General features: G+C 43.0%; 1 protein-coding gene across 1 annotated transcript in view; it reads right to left on the bottom strand.

Annotated features, from left to right (window-relative positions):
• Window positions 1–8,404: 8,404 nt before the first annotated feature.
• The window catches only part of USP13 (ubiquitin specific peptidase 13), a 104,803-nt gene continuing 99,957 nt past the window's right edge, over window positions 8,405–13,250 (bottom strand). The window contains exon 21 of the mRNA XM_037136885.2: window positions 8,405–13,122. Coding sequence (XP_036992780.2) covers window positions 13,029–13,122 — 94 coding nt within the window. The 3' untranslated portion in view covers window positions 8,405–13,028. The remainder of the gene's footprint in view (window positions 13,123–13,250) is intronic.

Below are 13,250 nucleotides of genomic sequence, written 5' to 3' on the forward strand. Positions count from 1 at the left end.
GGCCACATGTGGCCCAGGATGGCTATGAATATGGCCCAACACAAAATTGTAAATTTACTTAAAACATTGTGAGATGTTTTTGTTTTCATTCGTGTTTGTGTATTTAATGTTTGGCCCAAGACAACTCTTCTTCCTGTGTGGCCCAGACACCACAAGGCTGGACCCCACCCCCTGCAAAGAGTCTCGGGCGCTGAGGCACAAGCTTGGACACTCTCTGTTGAAGCTCACCTGGGCCAGTGAGCCTCCACCTGGACGGTCATCAGGAGAGAGAGGCCGTAAGGCACTCACCGCCAGGCAGTGGTGACTCCGCAGTCACCACCTGCTTCCCTAGAGCTCAGCGATATTTGCAAGAATGATATTCTTGACAATTTTAGAATCCTAGAAACTTGGCCAGGGAAGGACTCTTAGGGCCAGCCTCCAACCAGTGGTAGCTGCCTGTTTGAGTGTCCCTGATGGAACAGCGCCCCTTCTCGGCCTGCTGCTGCCTCCTCCCCATCTCTGGACATTCATTCCGCTGGCCAGCTGACTCACATCCATTACAAAGCAACTTTTACAAACGTTCTGTGTGTGATACCGTTCTATACTTTCAACAGTAACTGAATTCCCAGTAATAATTACAGGCTGCATTCTTAGCTCTGCAGCCCCTATGCACATGAGATCGGTAACAATTTAATGTCTGCCAGTGGAGTGGATATGCAATACTTTGATGTAACTCGATGGTTGCCAAGTGGTGGCAGATTCGGGGCCTATTTCAATTTGCTCTTTGAATACAAAGCAACTCAAACTCAAAGGAGTTGTTTTAGGGGAGAGTAAACAGTTTTCTGTTCTCATCATAATTTGGTAATTTGCAGAGCATTTGGGAGGACTTTCTCGGATATATCTAGTATCCATCAGAACTAAAAATTTCATAAGCTGTTCCCTGTTAAGAAGTGTAGAATTATTGCCCGGGACATTTTTCAATGATATTTTTAATAAAATTAATTTAAAACAGTTACTAAAAAGCAAATCAGAGCACCACCCAAATTAAGTAGCAAAATTTTAGAAGTCTTTATTGCATACATCTTTTTTTAATTGAATACACATTTTTTAAGGCAAAACTTTTTTGGTATCTTATTGTCATGGAATAAAATTGTCATTTATATGACCCTTTTCATTTGGAAGAGTAGAATGACCCTGGTTCCCTCTGAGGCACTCTGGGAAGGCTTTCAGTTTCTTTTTTCTTTTTATTACTCAGTGACAGCCCAGGATCTCCAAAGGATAATACAATTTTACAAGAGTGGCCACTCAGTTGCATAGATGTGACTTTCAAGGCCTGATTTCACCAGGAGACTCAATGAAAATGCAGAGAAGGCCAGCAACCATCGCTGAATTCCAAATGCATTATGTCTGTGTGCAGTGGGCTATCTGTGCCGCACACCCTGACGCGAGGAGGAGCTGGAGGCACAGAGAAGAGGGGGAAGGAGTAAAGCATTTACCTGCTGGGCTGCTCATTGAGTCATCATTCCCTTCGATTTTTCCCAAGATCACTCCCGGTGACTCCCTGAAAGAAAGGCAGCTCTTGTCCACAAAGACACTTCCATAGAAAACTGTCAGCTGTGCTTTCTCAACCAGAGTTTCAACTAAAACAGCAAATTAATGATATTGAGCTGTGTTGGCATGTCCAGGACACACTTACTTTCACAGTTTTATGCCATTTCTTCATTCTTTTTCTTTAAAGAGAGCTAGTGTGTTGAATTTAGGGTCCATGTTTAGATACTCCTAACTAGATAAATCTTTGTAATATATTCTTGCTACACAAGCAAAACTTAAACACAATTGTCCTAGTCCCACTTGTAACAGGAGCTCCCAAACTATTTACCATAAACTTTGTGAGCTCCTTGGGAATATAAAAAGGAAGATGGTCTTTTTGTGTCCTTTCTCCATTTGTCCCTGAATCAGTTCCACAGGAGTGGGCTATACTTTCACTGGGTTGTTGCTGTTCAATTCTGCCTTGAAATGCTTCTGAAAGCATTCTAGAAACAGGGTATTCTGAAGGCTTAATTCGTGTGCCATCTTTTTCAGGCCTCCTATTGTAGAAACTATTGCACATATGTAATTTAATGCACATACATCATTTTAACTTTGTAAAATAATGTCAAGTTCATTCCCTCTCTAGATTTTGCTACACAGTTTATCTTCTCAGTATTTACAGAACTGGTTGAACTATAAACTGTTTTGAACTAAGAAGTAGATACATATTTTTTTTGAAGAGTGTTGGGAGATGAACTCTGGCATAAGGTTTGTAAAAAGGGAATTTTTAAAAAATAAAACATTTAACCTCAGGTACAAAAATAATGCATGCATTAGTACTTGCAAATCTGCCTACTTAAATTATTAACCAAAGCATGCAACATAACTTTACTGAATGTAAATTTACCCAGAGCATGATTAAGTTTTATAGGTTAGCTTATTTTCCCTTGCTCCTGAACAAGGAAGCATTGTCATGACCTTTGTGTTATGGGTTTTGTGTTTGTTTTTAATATCCTGTCCTTGAGATTGTTTACAGGCCATCACACCAAACTGAACAGATATTCACGTGTCTGTCTGAGCAGAGTTGCAGCCAGTACCAAACTAATCCTCTGAGGAATCCAGGTACTGGGCCATCCAAATGACTTTTAACAACCAGTGAAGGCAAACAGATGTAAAACTTAAGCAAAATCCATGTATCTGAAAGCTCCTAAACACAATCGTGTTGACTGCTTCAGCTCAGCTTTGGGTTCTAAATGCTGAATAGTGCATTTCAAATTGTTTCCTGAAAGTTTAGGAATGAGAAATACATTCCGAATAAGGTGAGGGGTCAGGGTAATGTCAGGCACATGAAAACCACTACAAGGCGAAGTGAACATGGAGCCTTAATATCCACAAGTGTCACGCAGCTGGTGTGTGGATGTCGCCCCTTGCCCTCGACACGGCCCCGTTCATATGGTAGGCCAGCTACTCGAGTCCACATCCCTGAAGAAGCTGGACTTGGTCAATGTGTCTAAAAACGCTGCAGTTCGGGGGTGACGAGGTGATTTTGGGGTCACTCAGACCAACTCTGAAGTCTTCTCACTGCCTTTTTTTGTCATCCCTGCTGTGTGAAAAAAATGAGGACAAGGAAACCAGAATTGCAGGGAGCAAAGCTCAGGAAGGCAGTAGAGGCTCTTGAACCATTGAGCAGTTGTCACCATTTCACACCCCCACACCCCCTACCCACACATTCGAGCTCGGAGACAGAACCCCCAAACACAGCCAAAACCCTCGTGTGGAGGCATTAGAGTTAAGAGGAGAAAATTGAAGTGTGAGGTGTAACAAACTCACACGTGGTATTTTGCCTTGAGTGAAGTTTCCACTACTTGCAGCCTTCACAGAATGACCAAATGACACTCTACAAACACAGGCCCCGGACTCAGAACAGGTTTCTCTATGACAGAGCGCTAACTCACAGTGTGACAGTGTCCCTAGCAAAGCCCCGAATGGCTCAGTGGGACCCTTTTAGAAAGCTGCACTCAAAGTACTATTAAGATGGAAAAAAAGGACAGTTTGCTTAACCATAAAACGTGCTTTTTTTTTCTTTTGAGTCTCTTGGAGAGGGAAATGGTATGACATGAAAAGGCACAGGGGACAGACACGCTCAACCAGACTGTGAGGCGTGTTCACTGAGGCACAGAAAACGTGCACACAGACACCACAGGGAAATCGCGCCGTGTGAGCACGCGTTCGTGGCTGGAAAGGGGTCCAGCCGTTAGAGGAGATACAGCCTAAAGTTTAACCAACCTCCTTTCGATTTTCCCCATCCTGCCTAACCCTAACCCTCTTCAATTTTCATTGCCCAAATTTGTTTACATTGGTTGAAGAAAACCCGATTAATTTAATAAACTTTTTACAAACTATAACAAGCATTTATTAACTATTTAGAAAAGACATTTCTATATATTTTGTATATCTATGAATACTGTATATCTAGTCTAACCTAAAAATATTGTTTTGAGACATTCTTCTGTGATGCTTCCTTATTATGCTCAGTAATTGTTTAAAATCTCACAATTTCATTTTTAAGCTAAAATAGATATCAAACAGGAATTTAACTTAAATGTTTACATTGAGTTTCTACATTAATACCGCAAATTAAGTGACCCATAGTAAATTAACGGCAATGCAGGGGGCGGGGTGTAAAAGTTACTGGCATACTATGTGGTAATATGTCTGTGTATTTGGTGAAATATTATGTATCATAGCACAACTCTGTTGGGTATTAAGGCTTCTTCTTAGTAGTTCTCTGTGTTGCTCTTTGAAATAAAATTACCACCATAAAAATAATCTACTATATTGATGTCTTTAATTTATTCAGTTGGCTTATAATATACAAAGTATCAAGATTAAGGTAGTATTTTTGTACTATTATTGGAAGCATGCGTTCCTCTTCACATTATTAAATTGTATTTATATTTGTGCAATTTTAAACTATGTTTTCAAATAAACTTTGTGGCTTCAAGATCTTTTCAGAAATCTTTCAAAATGACATTTGGGGATCAGAATTACTTCAACTCAAATATAATCCAATTTGTACTACTGGTTACAAGGTCCTTTCGTTGAGTATCACTACACATGATTTTGCATGAGTTAACTGGAAATCGGGAATGCATTTTTCGAGGTAAAACAGAACTTTAAGTGCTTCCTCTTTTGTTAATTTTTTAAGACTACAATATTATTTAACCTAAAATTGAATTTTGTGATTTTTTTAAGAATAAAAGTGTTAAAATATATTTCAGTTTTAGGGTCTTTTTTTTTCTTTTTCTTTTTGGTTAGTCAATAAATATTTGAGCACCTACTATGTGCAGGTACTATTCTAGTTCACCAAGGCAGTTAAGTAAATTAAATCAAACGTGCCCTTGAAGAGCTTTGATTTCTATAAGAGATCAAATACTTTACAAAAAACAATGTTATGTGCTACGAAGTGCTAGAAGAACAAGGGAAACAAGGCATTGTCTATAGGTAGTCAAGAAATGTTTCTCCTAGGTGACATTTGGGCTAAGATTTAAACAACACAAAGAAGCTGGCCAAGTGCGGTTTGGGACAAGCATTCCTGGCAGAGTCAATAGCTAGTGCAAGATGCTAAGGAATGAGCTTGGTGTGTGTGTATTCAGGGAGAAAGGAACTCAGGGTAGTGAAGGCTGGGGCTGGGGAGACCTCAGGAGATGTCTAAAGGTGGGAGACCACAGGAGGCCTTCTCAGAGCCCAGAGATCAAGGGCAGATTCACCCCCGAACGGAGAGAAGACAGAGTCAGAAATTTCCGTGTCTCTGAAACCTTTCCTAAGAGTCCTTGAATGGTCAGGTTGGTGATGGAGGCAACAGCAGGCTTGGATGAAGACTGATTATATCAGGAGACTGAAGCATTCCCTCTCCCTCTTCATTGTCCCCTCTCTTGATTTGCAGCAGCACTTGACCTTGGTGGAATTCCATTTTCTCTGTCAAATCAAGCTGGGTACCTTTCTTTCCTGCTTCACTGTTATTCTACATAAAGTAAAAAAATATTATGGCTCCTCTCCCAAGCCCTTGCATAATTCAAAACTTTTTTATGTATCCCACCCCCACTGGGCAAAGACTATGCCAGGCCGAGGAAATTTCTCTCAAGATCCAGAGTAGCATATTCAGCTTCCTACTCGACATCAAATAGAGGTCTAATAGGCATTTCAAACTCAACACATCCCACTCTGGGCTCCTGACCACCTTTCCTACCATCCCCCAACCCCATCAAGTCTTCCCTATCTTAACTGATTGCAACTACCTTCTTCAGTTACTCAGAACAAAAACTTTGAGGTCAGCCTTAGCTATTCTCATTCCCTCACATTCCTCATCCTATCTGTCGGAAAATCCTACTGGCCTTCACCATCCAACGTAGCCAGAATCTGGCCAACCTTACTATACATACACCCACTGCTACCACCCCATCTGTCTGAGCCACCTTCCTCTCTCACCTTGCTCACCACAGTAGCTCCTACCTCCGTCCCTGCCCTTCTATCATCTAATCTAAACAAAGAACAAACTTCCTGACACTGCTCAGATCAGGCATCGCTCTGCTTAGGTCCTTGCAATGGCTCCCCTTTAGCACTCAAAAGCCACGCCTTCTCTCCCACTCCTCTTCCCCCTCATGTCCTCTCAAACCCCCGGTCTCTGCGCTGCTGCTCTGACAAACCGGTTATGTTCCCACAGTGCAGCCTCTGCTCCAGCTGGTGCCGCTGACAAGCACATCCTCCCCCCCAAACATCCGTCAGGACGATGTCTTCGTTGCCTTCAAGTCTTGCTCCCAAGCTCACCTCCTTGTCCTCCCTGAGGGCTCTATCTGGGCCACCACCTGAAGCTCCACACCCTGACCTACGAGTATTTCTTTCCACAGCACTTAATATCTTTCAACATTATATGTAATTTACTTATTTTTATTTAGTAGCAGTCACTCCTTGCTAGATAATAAACTCAACGAGAGCAGAGATCCTTGTCTATTTACTGATACATCTAGGAAAAATAATGCCTCGCACATAGTAGATGTTTTGTATTTATTGAATGATGAACTACACTACAGATTAACAAAATAAATTGGCTTAAAGGAACTATCTCTAGAAAAATACTTTTGAAAAAAGTTAACGATGTTGGTATAATTTTTTTAAATGGTTTTAAACTGAAAAAAAAAAAGGCCAAAACCTCCACAGGATAAGAATACTGAGGTATATGGGTTACAATGGTAATGTAAAAGAGCACAGGAAAAATATCCTGTTGTCCACCAGACTGTCAGATGCTCTACATAACTCATCCCAAGGGTCATCATGCCCACTGCAGAGATAAGAAGACGGAGTCTCAAGATACGAAATGCTTTCCAAAGCGCACAGCTAGTCTGTTGGGAACAGGATTTGAACTCATCTATATGCCTCTATTTTTGCCATTATACCACCTTGCCTCCCTACATCACTGACTCTTCCTCAAAGATCTTTAAATAACTGTTTGCATAAAGACGAGAATAACTCACCATTTTCCTATTCAATTTCCCACTGAGTGAAGTTTGTTGTTACTCCATTTGAAAAGCAGGACAGTAAAGTTCTAACAGGGCACAGCACTGGGCACCACGGAACACGGCAGATGTGCGTGACGGTTCTGAGTCACAAATAACCGCTCCCATCGTGGTCACTTCTCCTCTTACTCCCTCACCGAAACACATGGCACAATACCATCGCTGGTCATCTTACTTGGCTTTTTCAACATATACAGGTTCAGCCCTGGCCAGTGTGTCTCAGTTGGAGCATCATCCCATGAACAGAAGGGTTGGGAGTTCAATTCCTGGTCAGGGCACCTACCTAGGTTGTGAGTTCCACCCCCCCGCCATTTGGGGTGCAGATGGGAGGCAACCAATCAGTGTTTCTCATGTTGATGATCCTCTGTCTCTCTCTCTCCCCTCAACCCCATCCTCTCTAAAAGCAATGAAAAAATGTCCTTGGGTAAGGATTAAAATATACACACATTCTTCTTAAAATTGTAAGCATTAAATGAACACATCTTAGCATACCCTATATGGCGGGTAAAATAATGACTCCCAAAGGTGTCCACCTCCTGACCCCTAAAACCTGTCAATGTGTTATCATACACGCAAAAGGAACACTGCAGGTGACTGAGGATCTTGAGATAAGGTTATTCTGGACTCTCTGGGTGGGCCCAATGTCATCACAAGCATCCTTGTAAGCGGGAGGCAGAAGACCCAGTCAGCGATATGACAATGGGTGTATCCACGGGACCAAGGGCAACCCTGTCAGGAAGCCGTAAGCCAAGGAATGCAAGCAGCTTCTTGCAGCTGAAAAAGGCAAGGAATAGACAGCTTCCCTGCTGACACCTTGATGTTAGCTCTGTGAGACCCATTTGGGACTTCTGACCTACCAAATGTACTGTGTTAAGTCACTCACTTTGTGGTAATTTGTCACAGCAGACACAGGGAATTTATTCAGCCTGGAAACATGGTGTTACAGCAATGCTGAGATACCCTGATGCAACCAGTGTCTGTTCTGCTGGTCCCTACATTAAGGTAGCCACCTGCAAACTGAAAGGGAACCTCAGAAAGGTCTCAACTGACTCCAGTATTCCACTTGAGATCCAGTATAGAAAGTCTAAGACACTAGATCTCTCCCTGTCTTGGCCCCACCCTCCTTCACAGGTGTCATTTGTCATGGCTGATGTTCCGCTATTGATGGAACCAGGCGGCCCACACAAAGAAACCCTGAAAGGAAATAAAATTAGTCGCTGTCTCATGTTACCTGTTCCACTGATGGATGAGAACCTACAAAGAGAATTAGTTTACTTGGCACTTTGTAAAAGAAGAAAAAATAGTCATAAAGGAACCTCAGATTGTGAGAATAGCTTTTAATTTTAAAACAACTGAAGCAATAAATCATCCATCTCTCTTTCCATCCCAGGCAAATACTTTCCCAAAACATTTGAGATATTTTAAACACCAACTGTGACTAGTGCAAAATCAAATAAATACAAACACTTTCAGGAGCCAACATGAACACCTGCTGGGCAGGTGGGCACAGGCGACAAGCTCAGCCTCTGCCAAGGCCGAGAGGAGCGGCGCATCTGGAGCGGCAAGACTGACACTTCTCAACACACCAGCTCTGAACAGACTGAACGCCACCTGGGGAGGGGAAACCCATCCGCCCAGCACCCTCACGTGGCTGACGTCCTTGGCACCCGGAAGTTGCTCGGAACGTCTCAAGTTAGCAGCTTCTAGGCAAAGCTGAAGGAAGAGGGTTTGGGGCTCATTTGCTTTTGTCTTTTAATTGGAGTCTTACACATATTGTTTTTTACATAGAAAAATCTTGTTTTCTGGAAGGTATCCTGGGCCTCACAGTGCTCCCGACTCCAGCAAAAATCCTTCTGTTGCTTCCTCTATCTAGATGCTTCGGAGAACTGCTGTCCACGCCAAGGCACCCTGCTGCCTGCCCCCACCTACGTCGGGACCAGCACTGCCCCATGAGAGTCATGTGTCTGACTTTAAATTTTTTGGTAGCCACATTAAAAAAAGATTAAAAGGAGTAAGTTTAATTTTAGTACGTTGTTCAATATATCTAAAATATTGTCATTTCAGCACGTAATCACTATAAAATAGATAAAAATATTTTACATTCCTTTTTTTAAAATTGTTTTGGTACGAAGGCTTCACAATCTCAGTCAGGACAAGCCAAATTTCAAGAGGCCATTGATCAGCCACGTGTGGCTACTGACTACTGTACTGAGTAGCACAGGTCCAGAGAGTCTTAACAGAAACTCTCAGGATGATTCGCCGAGTAGGGAATCTCTGTGGCACGGCGTAAGTGATCTTATCCACCAACTTCTACAACCTTATTCAGACCCTTGTTTTTCGACCTAGGATTTCTGCCCTGGGGTGAAGGACAGAACCAGACTTTATCTACTCTGATCCCTGGTCCCCCGGATGAGGTGGTTTGGCCACCATGATCCTAGGAGACAAAAAGCCATTTTTCTGTGACAGACAATTGTCTCCGCATCTACTTGAGGATCACAGCTAGAACTGAATCAGAATAAGAAAACAGTCTATAAATGTGACAGAGTTAGTAGAAGGTGGTTCTGAGGTTTTTCAGAGCGGGGGGTTCTTTAAATGGATTTTTTTGTTTTTGAGGGGGATGGTAACAAAGTACCTCACGGACTGCAAAGTGGAGAGTTCCAACAGTGGTGGAAAAATGGGAAAATTAGCAAAGAAAGTAGGAAGAGAAGTCAGGGTGGGGGCATTAAGTGAGATAGGCCCTGAACTAGGGTCGATAAGCTGTAAGGAACCAAAAGCACAACATCTAATCTATGCGATCCATCCCATCTCGCACAGCTGACCCCGGTAGTAACCATGGGAAAAAAAACAGAATGGACTGTTAGTACAAGAAGGGACCTCTGTCCGGGCTCGTCTGGTCTAACACACTCACTTTAAAGACAAAGGCCTCGAGAGGTGGAGCGGCTCGGCCCCATCAGTCTCCTGGGGGAGTCAGGCCGCAAAGCCAGGTCTGCCCACCAGGACCTGCAAGCGAGGCTCCGGGAAATCGATGCCGTTGGGGAGCCCAGAGCCCAGCTGCTCACACCAGGCCTCCTGCAGCCCCGGTGAGCACAGGGAGCGGCAGGCACATTCTCTTGTTCATGGGAGAAAACAGCTAAGTCAAAATATCGAAGCAATGTTGATGTAAAATGGCATTAAAATGTGATTCTTCCAACAGTCCTTTCTGTATACTTCTTTCCCTTAAAAAAAAATCTCAATTTGAACCAAACTGGATTTCTGATTAGTGATATGGGCATCTAGGTCAACTGACAAAATTAAAACTTTGATGCGCTGTATTTTCCAAAGACACATTCATTGGGATTTTACACAAATGGATATCAAAAGACATTTACAGGAGAAGGGGCTCTCTTTCACATGCACACCCACACATGGTAAGAACCTCACAACGAAAGTGCCACGCCTCACACACACAGCTCCTGACTGGCTGATAATCCAGTGACAAAATCCATACATCAGTCCAGTTTTCAGTTACAAATAATCTCATCTACATACATGTGTAAAGTTAAGCGGTATGTTCCAGACATTTATTCCAGGGAAACCTGCCTTGTATATATACTAAGGAATACATATAAATACATTTTTAAGCAAGAAAGAAACTCATTATTTGCTCCAGTTTTTCTCCAATTGTCCATCTGAGATAAAGAATAGCACATATACAAAACTTTGCCTTGTAGAAATAGCCCTTTGTTTTTTGAGGCAGGAAAAAAAGGCAGCCGGGTTACACATTTTTACAACATGTTTAGGCATCAACTGGGCTAAATTAATTTTTCTATTTCATTAAATATTGTATAGTCCATAATTTTCTATACTGATTTTATACCATTCATTATGCAAAGCTTTATTATAAAATTTTTATTTTGTTGAAAATACACTTGTTATCTTTGTCCACAGTTCAATTCAAATCCCCAATCATCTCCCCACATCCCCCCGAAAAGGCCTTTGCTTTGTAACAGCATTGAGAACCGGTCATTTTTGATGTGTGTTTGGAGTCATTAGTCGAGGATACTTATTCTGCCCTAAGGAGACTAGATTTTGTAAGGCTGCTTAGCGTGGGGATTTCTACAGGAGCCAAGGACTCGTGTACGGGGTGGGCTGCTTTAGGACCTCCAAGTTGGCGTTAATATGTATGTGACACCAGTGGGCAGAGTTTAGTAGAGAATTACTGCACCATGAGCCCCCTCCGTATGCCAATCCCATTTGCTCCCAAACTGAAGGAAACGCCAGGCCAGGAAAGGAAGGGAGCACACTGCGCTGGACCCACCAGGGCACACCACCTGCTACTTCTCTTCAAAGGCGCGTCTCGTCGCATGTCACCGTGCCTTTGAAGCACAGCTGGAAAAAAAGCGGTGTCCCCACTCCACTGTGCAGACGAAGAAGGTGAGGCACAGGGAGGTGGAGGGACTTGCCCAGCCAGGAGCAGCAGCCCGGTCTCGGGCACGGCCCTGGGCTCCGTGCCCCGTGTTCACTGCTCTCCTGTGCGACAGGCCCTGTTGGCCAGACAATTCACAACTCACCAGGTCATAATCCACTGTCCACGCTGCATTTCACCCAGCTGCTTCTATTTTATTTTCCTATAGTTTCTAGCAAGGTCCTTTCTACCAACCATATCCATGTTAAGTGGACAGCAACAAATCCTTTTGCATTTGACTGAATAACCTGAAATAGAAACTCAGAGAGACTGAATTCGGTGCGGGGCAGTGGGAAAATTCTACAGCACTATCATTCCACGTTTTCATCACACTGGAAACTCTGACCCTAGGTTGAAACTAATACGCTGACATACCAGATGGAAATGATGGCCTTTCATAATGGCAGACCAAGTGTCTTTGCCTCTAAAACCCTTCAAGTGCCCAAGATCACATTGTTGGTGGCAGCAGATACACAGTGGAGGCGAGTCAGCCAAGAAAGGACACAGGTGAGACTCTGGCCTCGGAAAATGTAGACATGGAGGCAGGCAAAGAGCTCGGGGACAAGAAAATTACAGACAAATTTGGGGCCCTTAACATGATTCCAAGGAGTTGTCATGTGTTGTAGGAAGAAGTGATCAGCTAAAAATACACATTATGTTTCAGGGGGAGAGCTGCTGGGAAACAATCCATCTACTTCAGCCAAGAATACCGCTGGGCTACTGTGGGCCTCTGGCGTGGTTACGCCACCAAATGCTGGGAACCCTGGACAGCACTTAAAGGGACACCTTAGTCCTTTTCATGGCAAAATGTTAAGTGGGGAACTAATTTTTAAACTGCTCCTGAGTTATAGTTTCTTTAAAATACTTACTTGCTCTGTTCCAGCTATGCTGAATGCCCACTGTCTTAGCCTTCGAAGACCAACCCCCCACAGATTCCCTCCTTGACTGTAAAGGTCTCGACACTCTCACACAGTCGTACAACTGTGTTCTGCATCTTGAATTGATTAAATTAAAAATTTCATTACAGGTGCTCTCATCTACTATACATGGGTAGGTCAAAAATTATTGTGTTGAAGGAAAAAATGATATCACAAACAAAGCCCCGCCTAGTTACTGATTTTGGACATGAAACCACAGTGGGCTTTTCCTTTGGTGTGGGTGAGTCCACAGCACTGACCCCTAAAGCAAAACAGAGGGCCAGTGGCACATTCCTGTCTTTGACGTGCTGGTGGCAGATTCCCCACCAGCAATAGGAATACTTTTCTTTTTTAATCATTCTCTCCTTGAACATTTATAAAAAGAAGAACTGTCTACAGTAGTGTATCATCACTAATAGAAATGTCTTCCCAGTCTCATTTCAGAAGGCGTCAAATGATGTTCTTTAAATAAACTATAAATACCCCCACGTATTCCTTCATGTCTGGCTGTCCCAACTTCCGTTTTTCCTTTTTTTTGGCAAATTAAAAAGGCATATGGCTGGTCGCCGATCGTACGTCTGAGGTCTAGCTCGGTATCCTGCGGTAAAAGTACATGTAGCCCAGGTCCTTAGGGGGCCGTTCTGAGGCACAGACTTTGTGGTCATTGTAGATCACCCATCTGAAAATAAAAGGCAGAAGTGATTGAGGGATCTGAGTCGATTCCAGGACACTTTACAGAAAGAAGTTACTGTGCCACACTTACAAGAATCGAGACATTTCAAGATAACCAAACACAAGTGTGTTGTG

This window comes from Artibeus jamaicensis, unplaced genomic scaffold (assembly GCF_021234435.1).
Source record: "Artibeus jamaicensis isolate MK-2021 breed Jamaican fruit bat unplaced genomic scaffold, CSHL_Jam_final scaffold_474, whole genome shotgun sequence".
Lineage (NCBI taxonomy): Eukaryota > Metazoa > Chordata > Mammalia > Chiroptera > Phyllostomidae > Artibeus > Artibeus jamaicensis.